An 18608-nucleotide genomic window follows, 5' to 3' on the forward strand; every position below is an offset into this window, starting at 1 on the left:
GTATACATTTGCGAAATAACGTACAAAAATGCATTGCATTAGGGCAAATTGGTTTTGCAAAAATGTGTGGAACTCAGAAGAATTGCATGTAAACATGCAATAGGAGAAATTCACGGTGATGCGCTGATGAATTTTCATGAGGGTTTTAACAACAAATAATTTGCAAACTGGTGTGGAACTGCGAAGAGCTGAACTTCAGAATGGAAATGGTCACCCTCCTCTGTACATGTTTCAGCTTGTCAGTATCTTTCTGAGGGAGTATACCAGGGAAGAAGGGCTGGGAAAGAAGATGAGAAGTTCAGTCATGGATCTATTGATGAGTTAGTGCACAGCGAGCCATTATTTCAAACCTCCCTGTCTCCTGGCATCAGCAACTTTTCATGGGATACTGCTTGCCCTGTCTTATTTTCTAGTCCAAAACATTTTGGTACGTGAGACCAAAACAACAAACACCACCACCCAATGATAGGACCCTCTTCCTGATGATGGACTTGTGGTACAATCTAGAGGTTTGTGGACTGCCTCCCTAGGTTCATGTCAATCTGTCTGCAGCCCGGCTCACCCAAATTATGCTGCCTGAGCAGTCAGTCACCCTCACTTTCTTGGGCAGAGCCGTACCACACATTTAAAGCACCCCCCCCAAAAAAAAATCCTGGGTATTGTACTTTTCCCTTCATAGAGCTACAGCTCTCAACAATTATCAAACTAGAGTTCCCCTGATTCTTTGGCAGAAGTCACGTGCTTTAAATGTGCATGGGATGTGCTTTGGATGTATGGTGTCAATCTGCCTATTTCGTGGTGTTTCTGTGCCCAACGTATTTCTGGCTCTCTGTTTCTGTGCCCGGTGTATTTCTAATGGCCATGCATGATCTAAGGCTCCCACTTGCCTCCCCGCTCCCTCCACCAGCCTCTTGCTGCGTCTTTCAAGAGGCTTTAGGCTTCAAGAAAGCTGTGAGGTCCAGCTAATCGGCTCGCTCCTTTGTGACACTGATGTATGGGACATCATAAAGCAAACGAAGTACCCATCGGGGCTGGATTAATCTCCTGCCCCTTTTCAACAACAGGGCCCATCTCTGTGCCAAATCATTCGACGTTACAAGGACATTTTTCTCTGTCTCAGGGAGACATTTCATTTTCAGAGAAGACAAAGTAACTCTCTAGGTAAGTTACAAGCCAGCAGTAGGGGTTGCGAGGTTTCTTGGTCTGGTTCCAGAGCCTAGGGTGAGTGGGTGGATTAATTAACTCTTTGTAAAGCTTTCCTGTTGAGACAAGCCTTTCGGGAAGTGGTGGCCAGAACAGGTGACTCCGTTCACCTCTCCTTGGCAGCAAAGGAATCAATGCCCTAATGCCTAATAACCTGTGGCCATCCTGATGGTGATGGACTCCAGCTCCCATCATCCCTGACCATTGAGCCACACTGCCTGAGACTGAGGGAAGTTGGAGTCCAGCTACATTTGGTGCACCACAGGTTCCTCACTTCTGCCCTAGGTTCTCCAACTTGGGGCAGGCTGTGTGTCTCTCAAGTCATTGACTGCAGTGGCAGCAAGGGAGCCTCCTTTCTCCCTAGTATTTATTTATTCTTATTTATTTATTCCATTTATATCCCACCTTTTCTCCAGTGAGCTCAAGGTGGGATACGTGGTTCTCCCCTCGTCATTTACTCCTCGCGACAACCCTATGAGGCAGATTAGGCTGAGAGGCTGTGACTGGGCCAAAGTCACCCAGTGAGCTTCATGGGCATGTCAAGATTTGAACCCTGGCCTCCCCTCCCCTTTCTCTGACACTCTATAACCACCACACTAGCTCTCAGATGCTGGGAGCTGGCTGGCAGGCTCTTGAGGCAGAGAGGCTCGATTCCTGTCCTTTAGATCAGTATGGAGAGCCACAGTGGGGTGCTTTTTTCAACCTGAGGGCCACATTCTCCCCTTCAGGGAGGCAGGCACATGCTAGCAGCATGTGGGGTCAGAGGCTAAAATGGGCAGGTTACTTTTGTACCTTGGGCTTCTCAGATAGGCCCAGAAAGACCCCGGAGAGCAGCTGCTAGCCTATGTATGTAGACCCATGGTCATCAACTGATGGCCTAAGCAAAGGTGGGTCACAACAGGAGCACTACCACCCTGCAAGAATATGGTGAAAGATGAAGAAATGGGTACCCATATGGTGTTTGGGTTAAAAGTGAACCCTGGGTGTGAAAAGGACAATAATGAGCTAGGTAAGCCAGTGGTCTGACTTGGTACGAGGCAACTTCCTGTGTTCCTATGATGCTCTTGGTATGTTTGAAAGGCCAAACAATCCCAACCTGGAATTTAAAAAGAAAGAAAATGACTTAGGCCTACAAATCTAAAGCTTACAGCTCCCCCTGGTGGTCCAGAACCATTTGTACAGGCAGCTTTAGCTTTTTTCATAGAATTACAGAGTTGGTAGGTACCCCAAGGGTCATCTAATCCAACCCCCTGCAATGTAGGAATATCTTGCCCAACGTGGGGCTCAAACCCACAACCTTGAGATTAAGAGTAACGTGCTCTACCGATTGAGCTATCCACAGTTTTGGATTGTGGTGATTTGTTGCTTCTCCCCATATTATTATTTTTATACTTGTCAGCAGCTATCACAATGCTTTTGCCTGGGTTCTCATTGTGTGGTGAGCCTCTTAGGTTGGAAAGGTGGGATCACTACATGAGCTGGAAGTGAGCAGAGTGAGATGGATGGTGGTGATGTGTGGGCTCCTTGCTCATACTGGGAACTCTGGAAGCAGAAGGAAGAGCTTCTTAGTCCATCTCCTTCAAATCAAAGGCTTAGAGAGCATCTAGGTAGGTCACACCAGATAAGCAGATGGTGCAACAGGGGAAGAAGTAGGTGTAACCACAATGGCACCCTTTAGACTGTGATTCCTATCTGTGACCATTGAGGTTGGTGGAAGGTGGAGTCCAGCAATATCTGGAGGGCACCATTTTGGCCCCTTTTGCTGTAGGATGTAGTAAACAGAGCCTCCAGCTCATGGTCCAGATTTGGCCCTGCACAAGTCCCAGCTGGGCCTGCAAGACTCTTTTCCCCCAGACCATGCCCACCTGCCCCAGCCCTGACATGTGACATCAGGTGTGGGGCAGGTAGAGATCAGGCTCAATGAACTCTATCGCAGAACCAGTTCCTGCAGAAAGCAGCTTTCGTGGGCCTTTAATGTAGATTACTGCCTAAAGGTAAGAGTCACACCCACTGCTTAATTGTTTGTTAAGGGTGCCAAGAGTCATGAGGAGCAGTGGCGGAGCAAACCTGGGGCGGCGTGCGGGGCCTCCGAGCGGGCTGCCTGCCTCCTCCTGCTCAGCCGCCCTACAGCTGAGGGGGAGGTGATGGGCAGACTATTTGGGGCAGTGTGGAGCCTGCGGGCGTGCTGCAGGACCCACAGTGAGTGCCGTCCAGCATTTTGTCACCCCCCTCAGTGGTGACACCTGGGGCAGACCGCCCACAGTTCCCAGAATTCTTTGGGGGAAGCCGTGGTCTAGAGGTGCTTTAACTGTATGAGGGGGCTGTGCCCCTAGGTTCACATGGGAGAAGGCACCTGAAGTGTGCAGGGTGATTGTCTTTGGGGGTTCTGTGTTGGAGCCAGATGGGGATGGCCCTAGGTTGCGGGTTTCACCTATGCCTAGTCTACTCCATACTGCAACGCTCAGCAGCCTTATCTCCTTCCCTATCTCATCTCCTTGCTCTCTTGTTTTGCTGTCTGGCTAAGCTGATTTGTTTTCAGTTGCTTGGCAATCCTCTGTTATGAAATACCCAAGGCTGCCTGACACTGCAGATTCCTCTCCCAAACCCCCTTCATTGTTCCTATGAAAACCACAGATAATCAGAGGAAAGCCTTGCGTGATGTGAGGTTGAGAAAAGAGGACAACATCGTGTTCCGGGTTGACCTCATCATGGCCTAAATGTCGCATTCCCATCATTCTTGACTGCAGCAGCCCCCGACATACAAAGCATCAATTTTCTTAGTATGTGAGGCTTGTTCCAACCTCCTTCCATTCAGTCTTCTAAAGAGAATGACAGGAGCCTCATTTGATGAGGTTGTTGGCATTGGACATAACAAGGATTTGTATCCCGTGGAAGTTTGTGATAACGAGGGAGATGAATATTCATGGAAATGAGAGGTCACACATATCCCACAACTGTCCCAATTTAAGTGGGACATCCTGGAATCACAGAAGCCAATTCCAGCTTCTGATTGCATCCCAGAAGGTCCCGTTTTTTGGTCTGGCGCGAGTCAGCAGGGTCACACCAGAGAGCCAGACTGGAAGGTGCTCTGGCATGACCCCCCAAGTTTGGGGACAAAAATGTTGGAGAGTATGTAGTTCCATGCTTGCTTTCCTTCCCAATACAGGGCTACAAGAGACAGAGAGAGAAAGGTGTAGTGCTTAGAGTGTCAGACTAGAACCAGACCACGAAGCTCACAGGGCTACAAATCTCACTGTTCTTTTCAGCACATTTCTCCATCACTTTCCTAACTGCAAAAGTCCTCTTTTTTAAAAGAAAGAAAGATTTGTTGCAGTAGAGTGACGGAATCCTTTAACCCACTTTAAATACACAAGCCAAAATTTCTGGTATGTGCTTGAATCCCTCACACAAAACAGCAACAGTCTGGAGACACCCAGAGTATTTACTGCATGGGGTAGGCGATAATTTAAAATCAAAATAGAAGAAAGTGATCACTCAAGCTGGTACTGTTGCTGAGGCACCAAAAGTATGTGCCTCAGAGAGGTGTTAGAATCTTTATGTGTGTGGTAACACTGCGGGGTTATTACTACATTATTTTTGTTGTTGGGCAACCCCTGCCCGCCCCCAGCCCTGTGGTGCTTATGTTGACAAGGCACCTTTTGAACAACTAAAAGCCACCTGTCAGGCAGGCAGGGCCAGTGTGTTTGAGCACAGCTCCCTTAGCAACCAGCCTGCTTTGTTTCCTTGCTTGTTTTGGCTGCCACCAAGCAGTCGGGGCCTTGCAATGGATCAGAGGGGCCAAGGGACCGCCTCCCCACCAGTGCACTTCATTCAGCAACCAGTAAGTCATCGTTGCAGGCTGGGGGAATCGAGAGGGAGCCAGAGTTGCGCCCCTGAATGAGCAGCAGAGAGGAGAATCCCTTGGGACTCCGAAAGATCTGATTTATCCTCCCCACATCCCACAAAATAATCCCTAGGTTGCAGTAGGATGCTGGCTGCAGGGATGGGGTGCAAAATTTAAAAATTCTGGAACAGACTATTTTATGCTGTGTCATCACTAAATCTGCAATAATCCCCACAGCTACAAATTGAGGTTGGAAGAATAACCAGAGAGGGTTGGGGAGCTGGTGCTGCTGGGGCATTGAAACATTTGGGTCAGTTGCCCTGTGCTAAGGAAATTAATGAAGCTTTTTTAAAAATAAAAAAAGTTAATTACCTTTGGAGGGGATTCTGCAGGATCATCTAGCAGTTAAACCCTCCTGCCGTCTTCTGTCTCAGAGATAAACCCCATGACCCAATTGGGAGGCAGTCCGCAAACTGCCTCATTGGATCCTGTCAATGAATTTCCCTCCTTCTGCCCTGGACTTCGCATGTGGGAACTGACCCCACACAGCAATTAGGGGTTGGGGAAAACAGTTCCACCACCACCACCCTTGCCTTGAAAATCCCCCAAGGAATAGGATTACACAGCCTCCTTAGGCAAAGGGGAGAGCTACACAGTATATTTTAAAGCTCATTCAACACACATTTAAAGCACATGACTTTGTCCAAAGAACCCTAGGAAGTACAGTTTCACTCTAACAGAGCTGCAGTTCTTGACAAACTACAGTTCCTGGGATTTGGGGGGGGGGGGTGATACATAAAAGTATGGCTTGGAGCCGCCCCAAATGTTGCAGAGCAGAGCCTATGCTTCATTCCATACGCTCTTCTGTATGGATGGATGAGGAATCCAAGGGCAAACCAAGGCCAGAATCTTTGTAAAAGGTGTTCTTGCACAGAGTCACAACCTCCTACACTTAGTGCCAATAGATATATTGCCTCCCTAGACAGCTGCTTGGGTTTCTTGCACAGTCAGACCAGTATTTGGCAAAAGGGGGGCCTTCTCACACACGAAGCTAAGGGGGGCAGGTGATGTAGGGGACACATGAAGTGTCTCCTGGTGTGTGTGTGTGTGTGTGTGTGTGTGTGTGTGTGCACGCACACACTTTTATAAATGTTGCTGCCGTCGCCAAATGTTCCAAAAGGAATTCAGTTGGAAACAGGGCATGCTTAATCCACTCCCAAGGCTGATTTTCTAATCAAAAACCCACCTTGTTGTGCTTCCCCACCCAGAGGGGAAACAATGCTGGGTCCATGGTTTTCCCACCCCATGCTAGGAGAAAATCAGCAGGAGGGGAGGGGGATTATTAGGAAAGAAAAATAGGAAGCTTCCTTATATTGAGTCAAACGACTGGCCCATCAAACTCACTATTGTCTACACAGACTAGCAGCAACACCCCAGGATTTCAGGGTCTCTCCCAGACCTACCTGGAGATGTCAGGGATTGAACTAGGGACCTATAGCATGCAAATCATGTGCTCTGCCATTGAGTGAGCAGACAGTCCATGGGGAAAGGTTTAAGCACCCCATTGGCCCACTGCTGCCCTCATCAGATTTGGAGATCATCCTCCATTTGGTTGCAGAAAATTGTCTGTCTTGCTATCATACCCAGTTTGGCTCTTGCATCAAGACTTCTCATTAAATAAATGTGTAACTTGATGGTAGAAAAGAAAAGAAAAGAGGAAAACCTGGCCCAAGAGGGAGCGGTGAAATGACCTCCTAAGAAGAGACAGGATTTATTTGCGCAGACCGATTCTTTTCTCTGACATTAATTCTCAGATTCTGCAGCAGCCGGAGGTGACAATTCTCCAGCAATTGCCCTGGGCTACATCTGTTCCTCCGACATCCAGCAAGGCAGGGCACATCAGGGAAGGTAGGAAACCCAGCACAAGAAAGCCATGCCTGCCATTAGCAGGAGTGTTTAAAATTCTGCGCCAAAACCCACCCACCCCAAGGATCCGGAAAGGCAGGGCTGAATGTAAATCATCTGCATCCCAAGACAGGCTTTATAGCAGATTGGAAGGCAAAAAATAAATGCACCAACCTCTCCACCTACCCACCCTTTCTAAATACTCAGACCCTTAAATGTGCAATTTAAATGTTGGCTGAATTTTCGTTCTGTGGGCTAAGATCTACAACTAAATTTGCAGAGAAGGTGGTGAGTAGAGTTGCTGCTACCACCAGAGTAATAGCAGGAACAGAAGAAGAAATACTATGTGGACACATCGGGGGGGGGCAACAGCCAGAGTGTATTCGGGGCCGCAGCATTGGTGGCCTGTGCTGAGGGAAGCCTGTTGCTGGTCCTGTAGCCCAGAAAGGAAACAAGATTTACAAATCCACCAGCCAAAAGGAGCACAATATCAAGATGAAATATCACCCCACAGACTGCACCCACCTGCCTCAACTGGGTTTTCAAGGCCTTCTGAAAACCTGAAGTTTGATTATGACTTTACAGGGGTCAGTTGTGAGTCCCAGAGTTGTGGCTTAGACTGCCGTGTGCATAGATGTCTGTCATTGTGATATACCCAATCCTTGTTTGAGAAACTTAAAAGGAGTGATGTCAACTTCCCTTATTCTTTCAACTGCAGGGAAATTGTATTCCCATACAGTGCTACCTCAGGTTAAGTACTTAATTTGTTCTAGAGGTCTGTTCTTAACCTGAAACTGTTCTTAACCTGAAGCACCACTTTAGCTAATGGGGCTTCCCGCTGCTGCCGCGCCGCCGGAGCACAGTTTCTGTTCTCATCCTGAAGCAAAGTTCTTAACCCGAGGTACTATTTCTGGGTTAGCGGAGTCTGTAACCTGAAGCGTATGTAACCTGAAGCGTATGTAACCCAAGGTACCACTGTACAGTATATTAGCTCCTAACTTAGTTCACATAGTCTAAGCATTGGTATCTTCTTAACTAAGCTACTTCTCTTGTTTGTAGAATTTCACTTGGTTAGCTCGCTGTCCCACACTTCACTGTACTGAAAGTGGAGAGATTGTTTCACTGCCCAGCTAATTTACAAGGCTTATATCTGCCATTTGTCTTTGCAAAGTGCCATCTATGGCCCAGAACATTCATTTCACCCTTTCTTTCTGGCAGATTTAATGGATCTCATGATGATACAGAATGCCCAGATGCACCAAGTCATAATGAACAACTTGGCCATGTCAGCAGTGGCGCACTTTGAAAACAGCCCAGCCCAGTCTCTGGCACAGGTAGGTAACTGAAAGGGAAATGCTCTGTTCCACAGATGGAGGAGAATTTTGGTTAGTCCGCATTTTTAAGCAAAGGAACCTAATTTGCACTCCACCTAATTTGCACCAAACTAATCTGTAGGTTGGAATGTAATTGGGAATTTGCACTTCTCTGAATTTTGCAATTCAGCTCATAAACGAACCAAAATGTGTTTAACCTGTTCGTTTTAGGGTAAAATAAGTTTAGAACTGCATGCAACAAGCTAAAATATGCATTTAAGTACATATTTAAATATGAATTTTCATTTGGACTTTAAAAAATGCAGGCTAATGTGGAAATTACGAACAAACATGTGAGACACAGGGCGGAAATAGGCTGATCTGTTCATATTTTAAGTGGGAAAAGAGGTTGACATTTTCTCCTTTCCTAAATAATCCTTCTGCCTTGCACCCCAGACACAGCCCTATCACAGTCTAGCATGGGGTTGGAGGACTTGAGATCAAAGCTGGGATTGGGAGCAGAGGCCTAGCAGAGTGGAGGGTTAGCTTAACTTTTATTTTCTTTTGTCTGCTTCAACTCTGCCCCAACGACTCTTCTCCATAAGAGATAAAATATACCCGGTCGCCCTGGAGGAGGAAAGTGAGGTCAATGTATTCCAGTGGACATTTCTCAAGCCTTTCACCCTCTCTTTCCTGCAGGTATCCCACGTCCCTTGGCAGATAGAAGAAGAGGAAGAGGATGACCCAGCCCCCCTTGTGTTCCACCATCATTATGCCCCCTACCCAAGCATTATTCCATTCATGGGATGGCAGTCTCCATCTCGGGTTCAGCAACAACCTGCCATTCGCCATGTAGGCCCAGACCTTCAGGTGATGGGGAGGCAAGACAGGTCAGTGTAGCTGGAGATGGGTTTATGAGGAAAGGATAGCACAATCAAATGTGGAGGGGCACAGAACTTCACGGCGATGTTCATATCTGCAAATCAACACTCCAAACGTTGCATTCAAAAATATAACACTAGCACAAGTAGTGAGATAATAATAAACACTCGCCACAAGACTTCCGGGACAACGATGAACCTCACAGAGCTGTAATTCCCAGCACCAAACTACAGTTCCCAGGATTCTTTTTGTTGTTGGGGGGGAGTCATGTGTTTGCAGCCAATATCTCCCAACTTCTCATCAGACAGGGCAGAGCCAGCCCAAGGGATTTCACAGCAAATAGTGCTTTGCCCCTGACCCCTCAAAGTCAAGGTGAGCATAGTACCAAAGCCAGCCAGGTTATTCTGGCACGTCAGGCAGAAAATCCTGCTAGGAACCTCTCTCCCTACCTAGCCGTAAAATCACACAGACAATAAATTTAATAACTAACCATTTGCTGCCTTAAAACCAAGTGCCTGTGGTGGCCACCTAATGGTACGGCCAGGACCCTGCCCATCCAAGTTCTTCTGCCTGAATAAATGGCACAGATATGGATACGGGGCCTTTGTTCATGATCCAGCCCCCTTCTTTCAGTCCCGGAGAAGGACAAGGAGGTCTGTAGAGCCCTGAAACCCCTGCACTGTGCAGGCCTTCTTCCTTCGGCCTCCAGCATTTTCACCAGACAACTAGTAAGCATGTCCAAACTTAATTTTTGCTGCCATCATAATAAGGCCTAGAAAAGTGACTTGGGGGGGAGCAAGACATAAAAGATGATACTTTGGGGGTGCAGGCATCTGTAATTATTGTTGTTGTTGCTGCTATTATTATTATTATTATTATTATTATTATTATTATTATTAATTTATTATTTATTTATTTATTTATTTATTTATTATTTATTATTTATTTATTTATTTATTATTATTTATTATTTATTAATTTATACCCTACCCATCTGGCTGGGTTTCCCCAGCCACTCTGGGCGGCTCCCAATCAAATATTAAAAACACAGTACAGCTTTAAACATTAAAAACTTCCCTAAACAGGGCTACCTTCAGATGTCCTTTAATACTAGGATAGTTGTTTATTTCCTTGACATCTGGTGGGAAGGCGTTCCACAGGGCGGGTGCCACTACCGAAAGGCCCTCTGCCTGGTTAGCATTAGCTAAGCTGATTCTCCTACTTGCACTCCTGTGAGGAGTCCTGTGAGGCACACAGAATTTCCAGTGGAGATTTTCGCACCCCAGTTTTTACTAACTCTCCCATCTTGACTTGTCCCAATAGGGAACCAGTCCCTCCACCCCCACCACCAAGCGCCACTGGAACTGTGATGGCCGATGTCCCACCAGCTTCAGGTAAGGGTGGGTGCTGCAGGCTTTGAAGCATCTGTTTCTGAAATCCCCAGGCAATGCTATTATTTTCCCAAGCCTTTCCGTGCAAGTGGGCTTTTGGTATCTCTTTGTCCCAGACATCCTAATGCTGGCACCATGGCACCTTTGCCACCTGCTTAATGTCCTATGTCATTTTAGTCTACTGTGCTAATCCTTTCCCAGCCTGGTGCCGTCCATGTTTTGTTTTGTTTTGACTACAACTCCCATCAGCCCCAGTCATCATAGCCAACAGGATGATGGGAGCTGTAGTCTTAAAAGCCTGGAGGAAACCAGCTTGGGGACAGCCGCTCTACACAAACTTATTCCCTCCAGCTCCACCTGTTCAATACTACTTCTACACATTCCCTGCTTCCCCCAAAGTCCTGGAGCAGCACTACAGGATTTAAAACACTGGAAATAAGTTACTTTCATAATATTTGCTTCATCTACAGATATATAAAAGGAGAGCCTAGGTGGAGGCAAACAGGCACTTCCACAGCAGGCGGCCAATCCATCAGCCCTGCTTCTCCATTTGGCTTATTCACAGCTCACTCAGCGTTCTTCCTTCCTTTAAAAAACAACAACAACAACCCTGCCCCAAATTGTTTTCTAAATTGGCTATAAATGGTTTCTCTTCCTCCTCCCACCAGCGGGAGGATGCCACCTTCCTAAACCCTGATGGGTGCTACAATCCAGGGCTGTAGAGAGATTCCCTGCCAGACATTCCTGGCTGTTAAAGTCCATTTCAATTCTTTTGTTTCAGGACCCCGATTAAGATGGCTCAACTCACAATGCTATTAAATATATCTAAGATAGACAGTGCTTGGGGGGGTATCTGGGGCTACCTTTATGCACTGGCAAGGCTGACATAAGTGGTTCCTCCTTCCAGAATACTATGACTACACTGAGGCACGGAGGTGAGGTGAAAGTCTAACCTGCTTGAGGATTTACAGAACAAGACGCAGGCCTCAAACTCCGCCTGGCTGCCCCTTCAGCATCAGAGACTGAGCAAACCGCACTGCTGTGACATGGATAACTTGGTGGCATATTCCTCCCCTTGTTCGATCGAGGCCTCTGAGTATGTGCATTTGGAATAAACTTCATCAATTTGTCTGAGTTGCATTTAATCATAAGAACGTAAGAATAGCCTGCTGGGTCATGCCAAAGGCCCAGTTAGTCCTGGACTGTTCTCACAGCAGCCAACCAGAAGCTCTGTGGGAAACCCACAAGCAACAGCCCTCTGTAGATCAGTGCCAGTTATCTGAATAATTTATATAACCATCCTTCCTCAAAACTTAAGGCAGGGGTTGCCAACCTCGTGCCCTCAGATGTTGTTGGACTACAGCTCCCATCATCCCTGATCATTGGCCATGCTGGCTGGGGCTGATGGAAGATGGAGTCCATCACCAATGGGAGGGTGCCATGTTCCTACCAATGCCTTACGTGGAGATGGGACAATCTGCCCAGTTCCCCTCACACAGCTACAATTCCCAGGGTTCCCTGGGAAGAGGGACTGACAGCTAAACCACTCTGGAAATTATAGCTTGGGGGGGGGGAATAGGGATCTCCTAACAATTTTCAGCACTCTTCAAAAAACTATTGTTTCCAGAATTATTATTTGGGGGGGGGGCATAACTGTTTAAAGTGGTAGCACTGATTTTGGCAGCAGCAAAAAAAAAGAAAAGATAATTAAGGAGGGGTGAAAATAAGGATCAGCTGAAGTGGGGGCTGTGTGTATGGTACGTTTGTATCCAGCTTCTGTGTATTTCCTGTGTGTGTGTGTGTGTGTGTGTGTGTGTTGTGTGTAGGTGTCCTCTGTGTTATGTGTGCAAGTGAATGTGCATGCAGAATGTGGGATGGCCACATACCCTCTGCTCAAAAAAAAGTTTAGCCACTTCTGCTATAGTGAGTCCCAGCTCACCAACTGAGGACCAATGGACTACATCTTGTTAAAAATAAAAAAGACCTCCCTGGGTTTTAACCAATTTCTGAACATTCTGACCATTTTCAACGGACAAATCCCAGCGGACAAATCACAGGGAAATTCCAGACATATGGCAGCCTACCCCTCTTGGCCTCATTTAGGGAATGTCCAGCACATGGAATAAACTTTTACAAACATGTTCCTTTCCAGATGTTTTTGTTTAACACTGTTATACTTTCCGGTCCTATTGGCTGCATTGTCATATGATTGTCCTCTACATTTACTGGCATCTATTTCAAGTTCACTGAAGTAGTTCAGTATCAGCTCAGTCGTGCTTTCACCGGTGTGATCTTTAAGTTCAAAAAAAAACTCCAAAAGCATTCAACTGGCAATCCATCACTAGAAGAAACTTTATCTAACAATGACAGCAAGTTGATCAACATGGGAAATATTAGATGTTGAATCAAGTGATAATCTAAAATAACCTGCCTGTTTGATGTCGCTCAGTATTGCTTCTCAAACTGTGTTAGCCATCAGCTGCATAACCTCTTCACATGTAGTTTTGGATAAGTGTGATGACTGACTAGAGTCTTTGCCGCCATACTGATTTATGTGAGCACACAGGAAGGGATCAAATTTGGCAATTAATTCAAGCAGTCTAACAAATTTGCCATTGTTTAGTGAACCAAATGTTTCATCATCTCCCCTAAATGCCAAGCCATGTTCTGCCAAAAGGGATATCACTGAAACAACTTGCTGAAGTACATTCCTCCAGTAATCCTGCTCTGCTTTTATTTGCTTTTCGAGTTACTATGTGAGCGTTTGACCATGCTTTCTCATTAAGTGTGTTAGCAAAGAGTTCACATGATTTTTAAAATTTCCATGGGGTTGAACAAGATAAGTATGATGCCAGGCATCAAATCTAATACAAGCTAAAGCTGTCATTGGGGTAAGTTTGGTTTGCATACAGAACAGTAGACTTTTCCTTTCGAGGGAGAATGAATTATTTGAGCAGAAATGGGCTTAGTTTTTGTGTGTTCACTTTGAAGGGTAAAAGGTCCGTCCCAGTGCTGACATTCCGATGGGCCTTCCTCAATCCAGAATGATATTTCTTCATTGTGGCCCATAAGCCTATGTCATTATTGTATCTGTAATGACTAGTAGCAGGAACAGCTGGTATTTTTGTGTGTGCAATGCTATGATTTTTGCTGACATCATTTGATTTGTTTTCCAATTCTTTAAGATGCTAATGAGTTTGAACTGCTACTTTTGGTGCAGCTACCTTGTGGCATGTTCCTTCAGCGCTTTGTGTTAATTCTTTGGCTGTAGGTCTTAACACTTCATTGTCACTTTCTCCAGAAGTTTCTGTACTTGTAGTGGTAGTTACTGACAACAGTTCTCTCTGAAGTTCTTGGGTGGCTGCGTTCTGTATATAATCTGGTTGTTCTTCAGTTAGCTCAGACTGCTCAGCGTGATCTTCTTGATTTCCTTCTGTTTGCAAACACAAATGTTCTGTATCTGAGGGACTGGGTAGGGCTGTTTCTGCTTGTTGTACGAAGCCATATGACATGATTAGCTTTAAATGTTTGAGTATTTCCTTCTGTTCTTCTTCTTGTTTTCTTTTACTAGCACCACTCTCATATTGCTTACTCATTGTTATTTTCACAAAAAGTGAAAGTTAAATATTACTGTGATTCACAAGGATATGTCAGTCAGTCCTCAGTTGCTCTCAGAATGCGTGCTATAATGATAGACAGTGAACTGACCCCAAGTCCCCCTAGATTATGAGGCCTTGGGCCACAGCCCACACAGCCTGTGTGTAAATCTGGGACAGGTTGAGACTCTCCATTGAGCCATAACAGCCCATCCTTGAATTCAACCCACCAGCTCTTGTTCCCTGAGCCCCCTCTTCCTCCAGCACCGGTTGTAAAGAGTGCTGTCAACTCAAAATCAACATGCAACTCTCTAGTGCATGGGTAGGCAAACTTAGGTCCAGGGGCCAAATCCAGCCCAATCGCCTTCTCAATCCAGCCCACACACGGTCCGGGAATCAGCATGTTTTTACATGAGTAGAATGTGCACTTTTATTTAAAATGCATCTCTGGGTTATTTGGGGTATAGGAATTCGTTCTTTTTCTCTCTCTTCAAAATATAGTCCGGCCCCCCACAAGGTCTTGTGAGGGACAGTGGACTGGCCCCCTGCTGAAAAAGTTTGCTGACCCCTGCTGTAGTGAATTGTGTTGTTGCTGCTGCTGCTGCTGAATCATATCATTCTTCCAAGAAGCTCAAGGTAGCGTGTGTGGGTTGTCCTCCCCATTTTATCTTCATAACTAGCCTATAAGGTGGGCTGGACTCAGAGATTCAGCGATGTGGTGATCAGTATTGAAGCTCAGGAGCTCCACGTGACCCAGTGCCCATCTCCACCCCAAATATGCAGGCAGCTGTAGTGATCTTTTAATATATTTATTTTAGTTCCGTTTATTCCACTTTGACAATGTATACATTGCTTAACTATAATTGTCTCTAAGCGTTTGTTTTTTTTAAGGAAGGGTGCACACCACACATTTAAAGCACATTTACACCTACCACCACAAATCCAGGGAGCTGTAGTTTATTCATTACGAAGCTACAATTCCCCTTACAAACTACAGTCCCCAGGATTCTATGCAGCAACTCACCTGCTTTATATGTATGACAGGTATGCAGCCTTAGTTAAAACTAAAAAAATCAGAATAAAAACTGCTGGTTTTTTAAAAATATATATATTTTTATAATTTTCAATTTTAAACATTTCAATAATTTTTTACAATCATTTTAACATTTCAAAACCCGACTTCCTTCCCCCCTCTTTCTGTGGTTCCTTAAATTTATTTTTTATATTTTCCTCATATTCCAAATTAACTTAATCATTTATTCATCTACTTTAAGTGTATACTCTTATAAAACTGCAGGTTATTACAATAATCCTGCCAATGTTCTTATCTGTTTACAGTTTATTTGTAAATATTCAATAAATCATTTCCATTCTTTTATAAAAAGTTTGTTATCTTGATTTCTTACTTTTCCGGTAAGTTTCACCATTTCTGCGTATTCCATAAGTTTTTGTATCCATTCTTCTTTCGTCGGGACTTTTTCTTCTTTCCATTTTTGGGCAAGTAACATTCTTACCGCATGCAGGAATAAATTTCTATACAGTTTGGGTAGTTCTATCCCTATAATTCCAAAAAGGAAAGTTTCTGGTCTTTTTACAAACGTCGTTTTAAACATCTTTTTCAATTCATTATATATCATTTCCCAGTAAGCTTTAACCTTACTACAACATGAAAAGAGTCTATTTTCTCTTTCCATTTCCAACAATTATTTGATTTTGATTTATACATTTTTGCCAATTTACGTGGTGCTAGATACCATTAATATAACATTTTCATTTAATTTTCTCTTAAACCATAGCATGCTGTAAATTTTATATCCGTATTCCACAATCGTTCCCATGCTTCCAGATCTATATTATAACCAATATCTATTCCCCAATGTATCATTGAGGGTTTTACTTGTTCAACCTTTGTCTCCCATTCCAATAGTATCTTATACATTTTAGACAGCACTTTTACATTACATTCCAACAGATCTCTCTCCAGTTTTCATGTTTGTTCACCCAACCCTTGTATCCTATCTTTCTTAAATACTTTGTTCAAATGATGCTATTATATCCATGTTGTTAATTTTCCTGATCCTTAAAGACTCAGTAGGTGTTTTTCTCCCCAGATATCAATTAGACTTAAATTGTCTGTCATCTTTAAAAAAAAAAAGCCTTGGGTAGCTTCCCTTCTTTTGTATCGCTTTTTCTTATAGTCCTATTCCATTCCAGGGAAGCTACACCATTCACATCTCCCATCAAAATTACCTTTTCATTCATATATTCAAATGGAATTTCTTCAAGTCTCATAAAAGTCAGTTTTTTCCTCATTTGGTGCATATACACCTATTAGCAATAGTATTTCTCCTTGTGATGTTATCTGTATCATCAATATTCTTCCTTGCTCATCTTTAATTAATTACTTTGGATCTAATTCAGGTTTTATATACATTATCACCCCTCTCTTATTTTTTACGTCAGAGGCCACAAAGTCCCTTCCCAATCTTTTATTGATCAAAATTCTTCTAAGTTTCTTTCTGATGTGTGTTTCCTGAAATCAAATCACGTCCAAATTTAACCTTTTTTATCTTTATACGTCACAGAGTCTAGGACTTGCTGATCAGAAGGTCGGCGGTTCAAATCCCTGCAACGGGGGTGAGCTCCCATTGTTCAGTCCCTGCTTCTGCCAACCTAGCAGTTCGAAAGCATGTCAAAGTGCAAGTAGATAAATAGGTACCGCTCTGGCGGGAAGATAAACGGCGTTTCCGTGTTCTGCTCTGGTTCGCCAGAAGCGGCTTAGTCATCCTGGCCACATGACCCGGAAGCTGTACGCCGGCTCCCTTAGCCAATAAAGCGAGATGAGCGCCGCAACCCCAGAGTCGGCCACGACTGGACCTAATGGGCAGGGGTCCCTTCACCTTTTATCTTTATACGTATGGCCTGTATAGTTTTTCCATTGCGAAGCTACAATTCCCTTAACAAACTACAGTCCCCAGGATTCTCTGCAGCAGCTCACCTGCTTTATAGGTATGGCATGTATGCAGCCTTAGTTAAAACTAAACAATCGGAATAAAAACTGCTGAAAGTTTTTCTTTTTTAAAAAAAAAACTTCAGTCGGTGCCAGAGGTCTAGCAGGGAGGATGCGCAGAAAGAAGACAACACAGCTTCTCATTCCACTCCACCCCACTTCAGTGCAGAGAGAAGGACTGAATGTTCCATTCACCTGGTGAGCAGAGGATTAAGGGCTGCTAGATCCTGCGGTGTAAGTACATTCCTTACAGATGCTGCCCGCCTTGTCTTCTCCCCTCCTGCCCAAACACTCCACTTTTGGCCAGCCCTGGATCAGTTCAGGTGGGGTGATCTGGGCTGCCTCAATCCAATCTGGCCAAAGCTTGATCCGCCCTGATCGACCTGGTTTCAGTGCCTTCAGTGCATAGTCCTAGTTTGAACTGAATGCAAGAGGAGAACAAGATTGTAAAAGCTGTTAAGTGTAGGACTTCATAGGCTTTGGGGATTAATTTTAAATCTTATTATAATGTGGTCTTCATCAGACAAGGAGGCTCCCCTGAAATGATGCAAGATGGGTGTCAGTGAACATCTAAATAAACTTCCAGCCCCACCCAGTTTTCTCACATGGTTTCTCTTCTGAGGCAAGTTGTACCCTGACTGACCCCTTATCATTTATCCCTGGTTTGCTGTAACCTTCCTTCACCTTTTGTTGTTGTGGTGGTGGTGGTGGTTGTCATTATCTATAGTTTATTAGAGTTTTCACATTATTACAGCTAAAACATGATTTGGGTAATTCTGCCAGCTTACAGACTTATTTTTCATTTCCATATACAGTTAACAAGTTCTATATCGTTTTAAATATAATTTCCCCAAGTTTCATTACCCGGAAATGTTTTTCAGAATGGCATTTTACACGTGAGTAAGGCAACCAGAAGTATGGCATGCAAGATGACTCAGAATTCCCCCCCCCCCCTTCAGTTAAAGACTTCTCCAAGAAAGCAATAAATAGGTTAATGTCATTTTATTGTACTGATTGTTTTGCTTTCTCATTTGGTGAGCTGACATTGATTACAGAAATACATACTTCCCCCGCAGCAACAACAATGAAAATAAAAACCTATGTTTTGCTGTTTTTCTCTTATTTGAATTTCTTAGCATTAAGAAAATGTGTTGAAATATTACTTGCAATGAGTTTTACACGCAGAATTTCTTGTGACCAACATAACACCACAGTGTGCTACATAATGTGTTGTCATGTTTGTCATTTACATCTCTTTTTAGGACTGGCATAATTCCTTCCCTGATAATTTTATAAGCCCTATTATTTGTACCATACCATCAATTTAGTGCAGTGGTTTTCAACCAATGTGCCGTGGCACCCTAGGGTGCCTTGAATGATAGTCAGATGTACCGCAGGCAACACTGGCCTCTGTCCCTCTTTCCTTCCCTCCCTCTTCTGATTCCCTCTCATGTCTCTGCCTCC

At 44.5% G+C, this 18608-nt stretch overlaps 2 protein-coding genes across 8 annotated transcripts in view; both read left to right on the forward strand.

Annotated features, from left to right (window-relative positions):
* Positions 1-1166, forward strand: part of LOC308462057 (acid-sensing ion channel 2) — a 382247-nt gene extending 381081 nt beyond the window's left edge. Inside the window, exon 14 of the transcript XR_013978988.1 lies at positions 1065-1166. The gene's annotated coding sequence lies outside the window, so the exon portion shown is untranslated. The remainder of the gene's footprint in view (positions 1-1064) is intronic.
* On the forward strand, positions 1065-17361 carry PRR29 (proline rich 29). 7 transcript variants are annotated; one of them, XM_080979537.1, is made up of 6 exons: positions 1065-1161; positions 6862-6955; positions 8171-8286; positions 8965-9155; positions 10471-10541; positions 17231-17361. In XM_080979537.1, exons 3-6 carry the CDS (start codon positions 8176-8178, stop codon positions 17344-17346), a joined length of 489 nt encoding a protein of 162 aa, XP_080835663.1. In that variant the 5' UTR covers positions 1065-1161; positions 6862-6955; positions 8171-8175; the 3' UTR covers positions 17347-17361. The 7 variants fall into 7 exon arrangements, with proteins under 7 accessions (XP_080835663.1, XP_080835664.1, XP_080835666.1 ...); XM_080979538.1 differs by lacking the exon at positions 1065-1161 and adding an exon at positions 2184-3197; XM_080979540.1 differs by lacking the exon at positions 1065-1161 and adding an exon at positions 3264-3402.
* The last annotated feature ends 1247 nt before the right edge of the window (positions 17362-18608 follow it).

The sequence above is a fragment of the Podarcis pityusensis genome (genome assembly GCF_964106645.2).
Source record: "Podarcis pityusensis genome assembly, chromosome: 13".
In the NCBI taxonomy this organism is placed as follows: Eukaryota; Metazoa; Chordata; class Lepidosauria; order Squamata; family Lacertidae; genus Podarcis; species Podarcis pityusensis.

What these genes read in the sequence shown, in the direction of transcription:
- PRR29 (XM_080979534.1), top strand. Translation starts at nt 4,988, where the DNA reads ATGGATCAGAGGGGCCAAGGGACCGCCTCCCCACCAGTGCACTTCATT. An exon ending in GTGATGGGGAGGCAAGACAG is followed by an intron (nt 9,156 to 10,470) that starts GTCAGTGTAGCT and finishes TTGTCCCAATAG; the next exon opens with GGAACCAGTCCCTCCACCCC. An exon ending in CGATGTCCCACCAGCTTCAG is followed by an intron (nt 10,542 to 17,230) that starts GTAAGGGTGGGT and finishes AAAAAACTTCAG; the next exon opens with TCGGTGCCAGAGGTCTAGCA.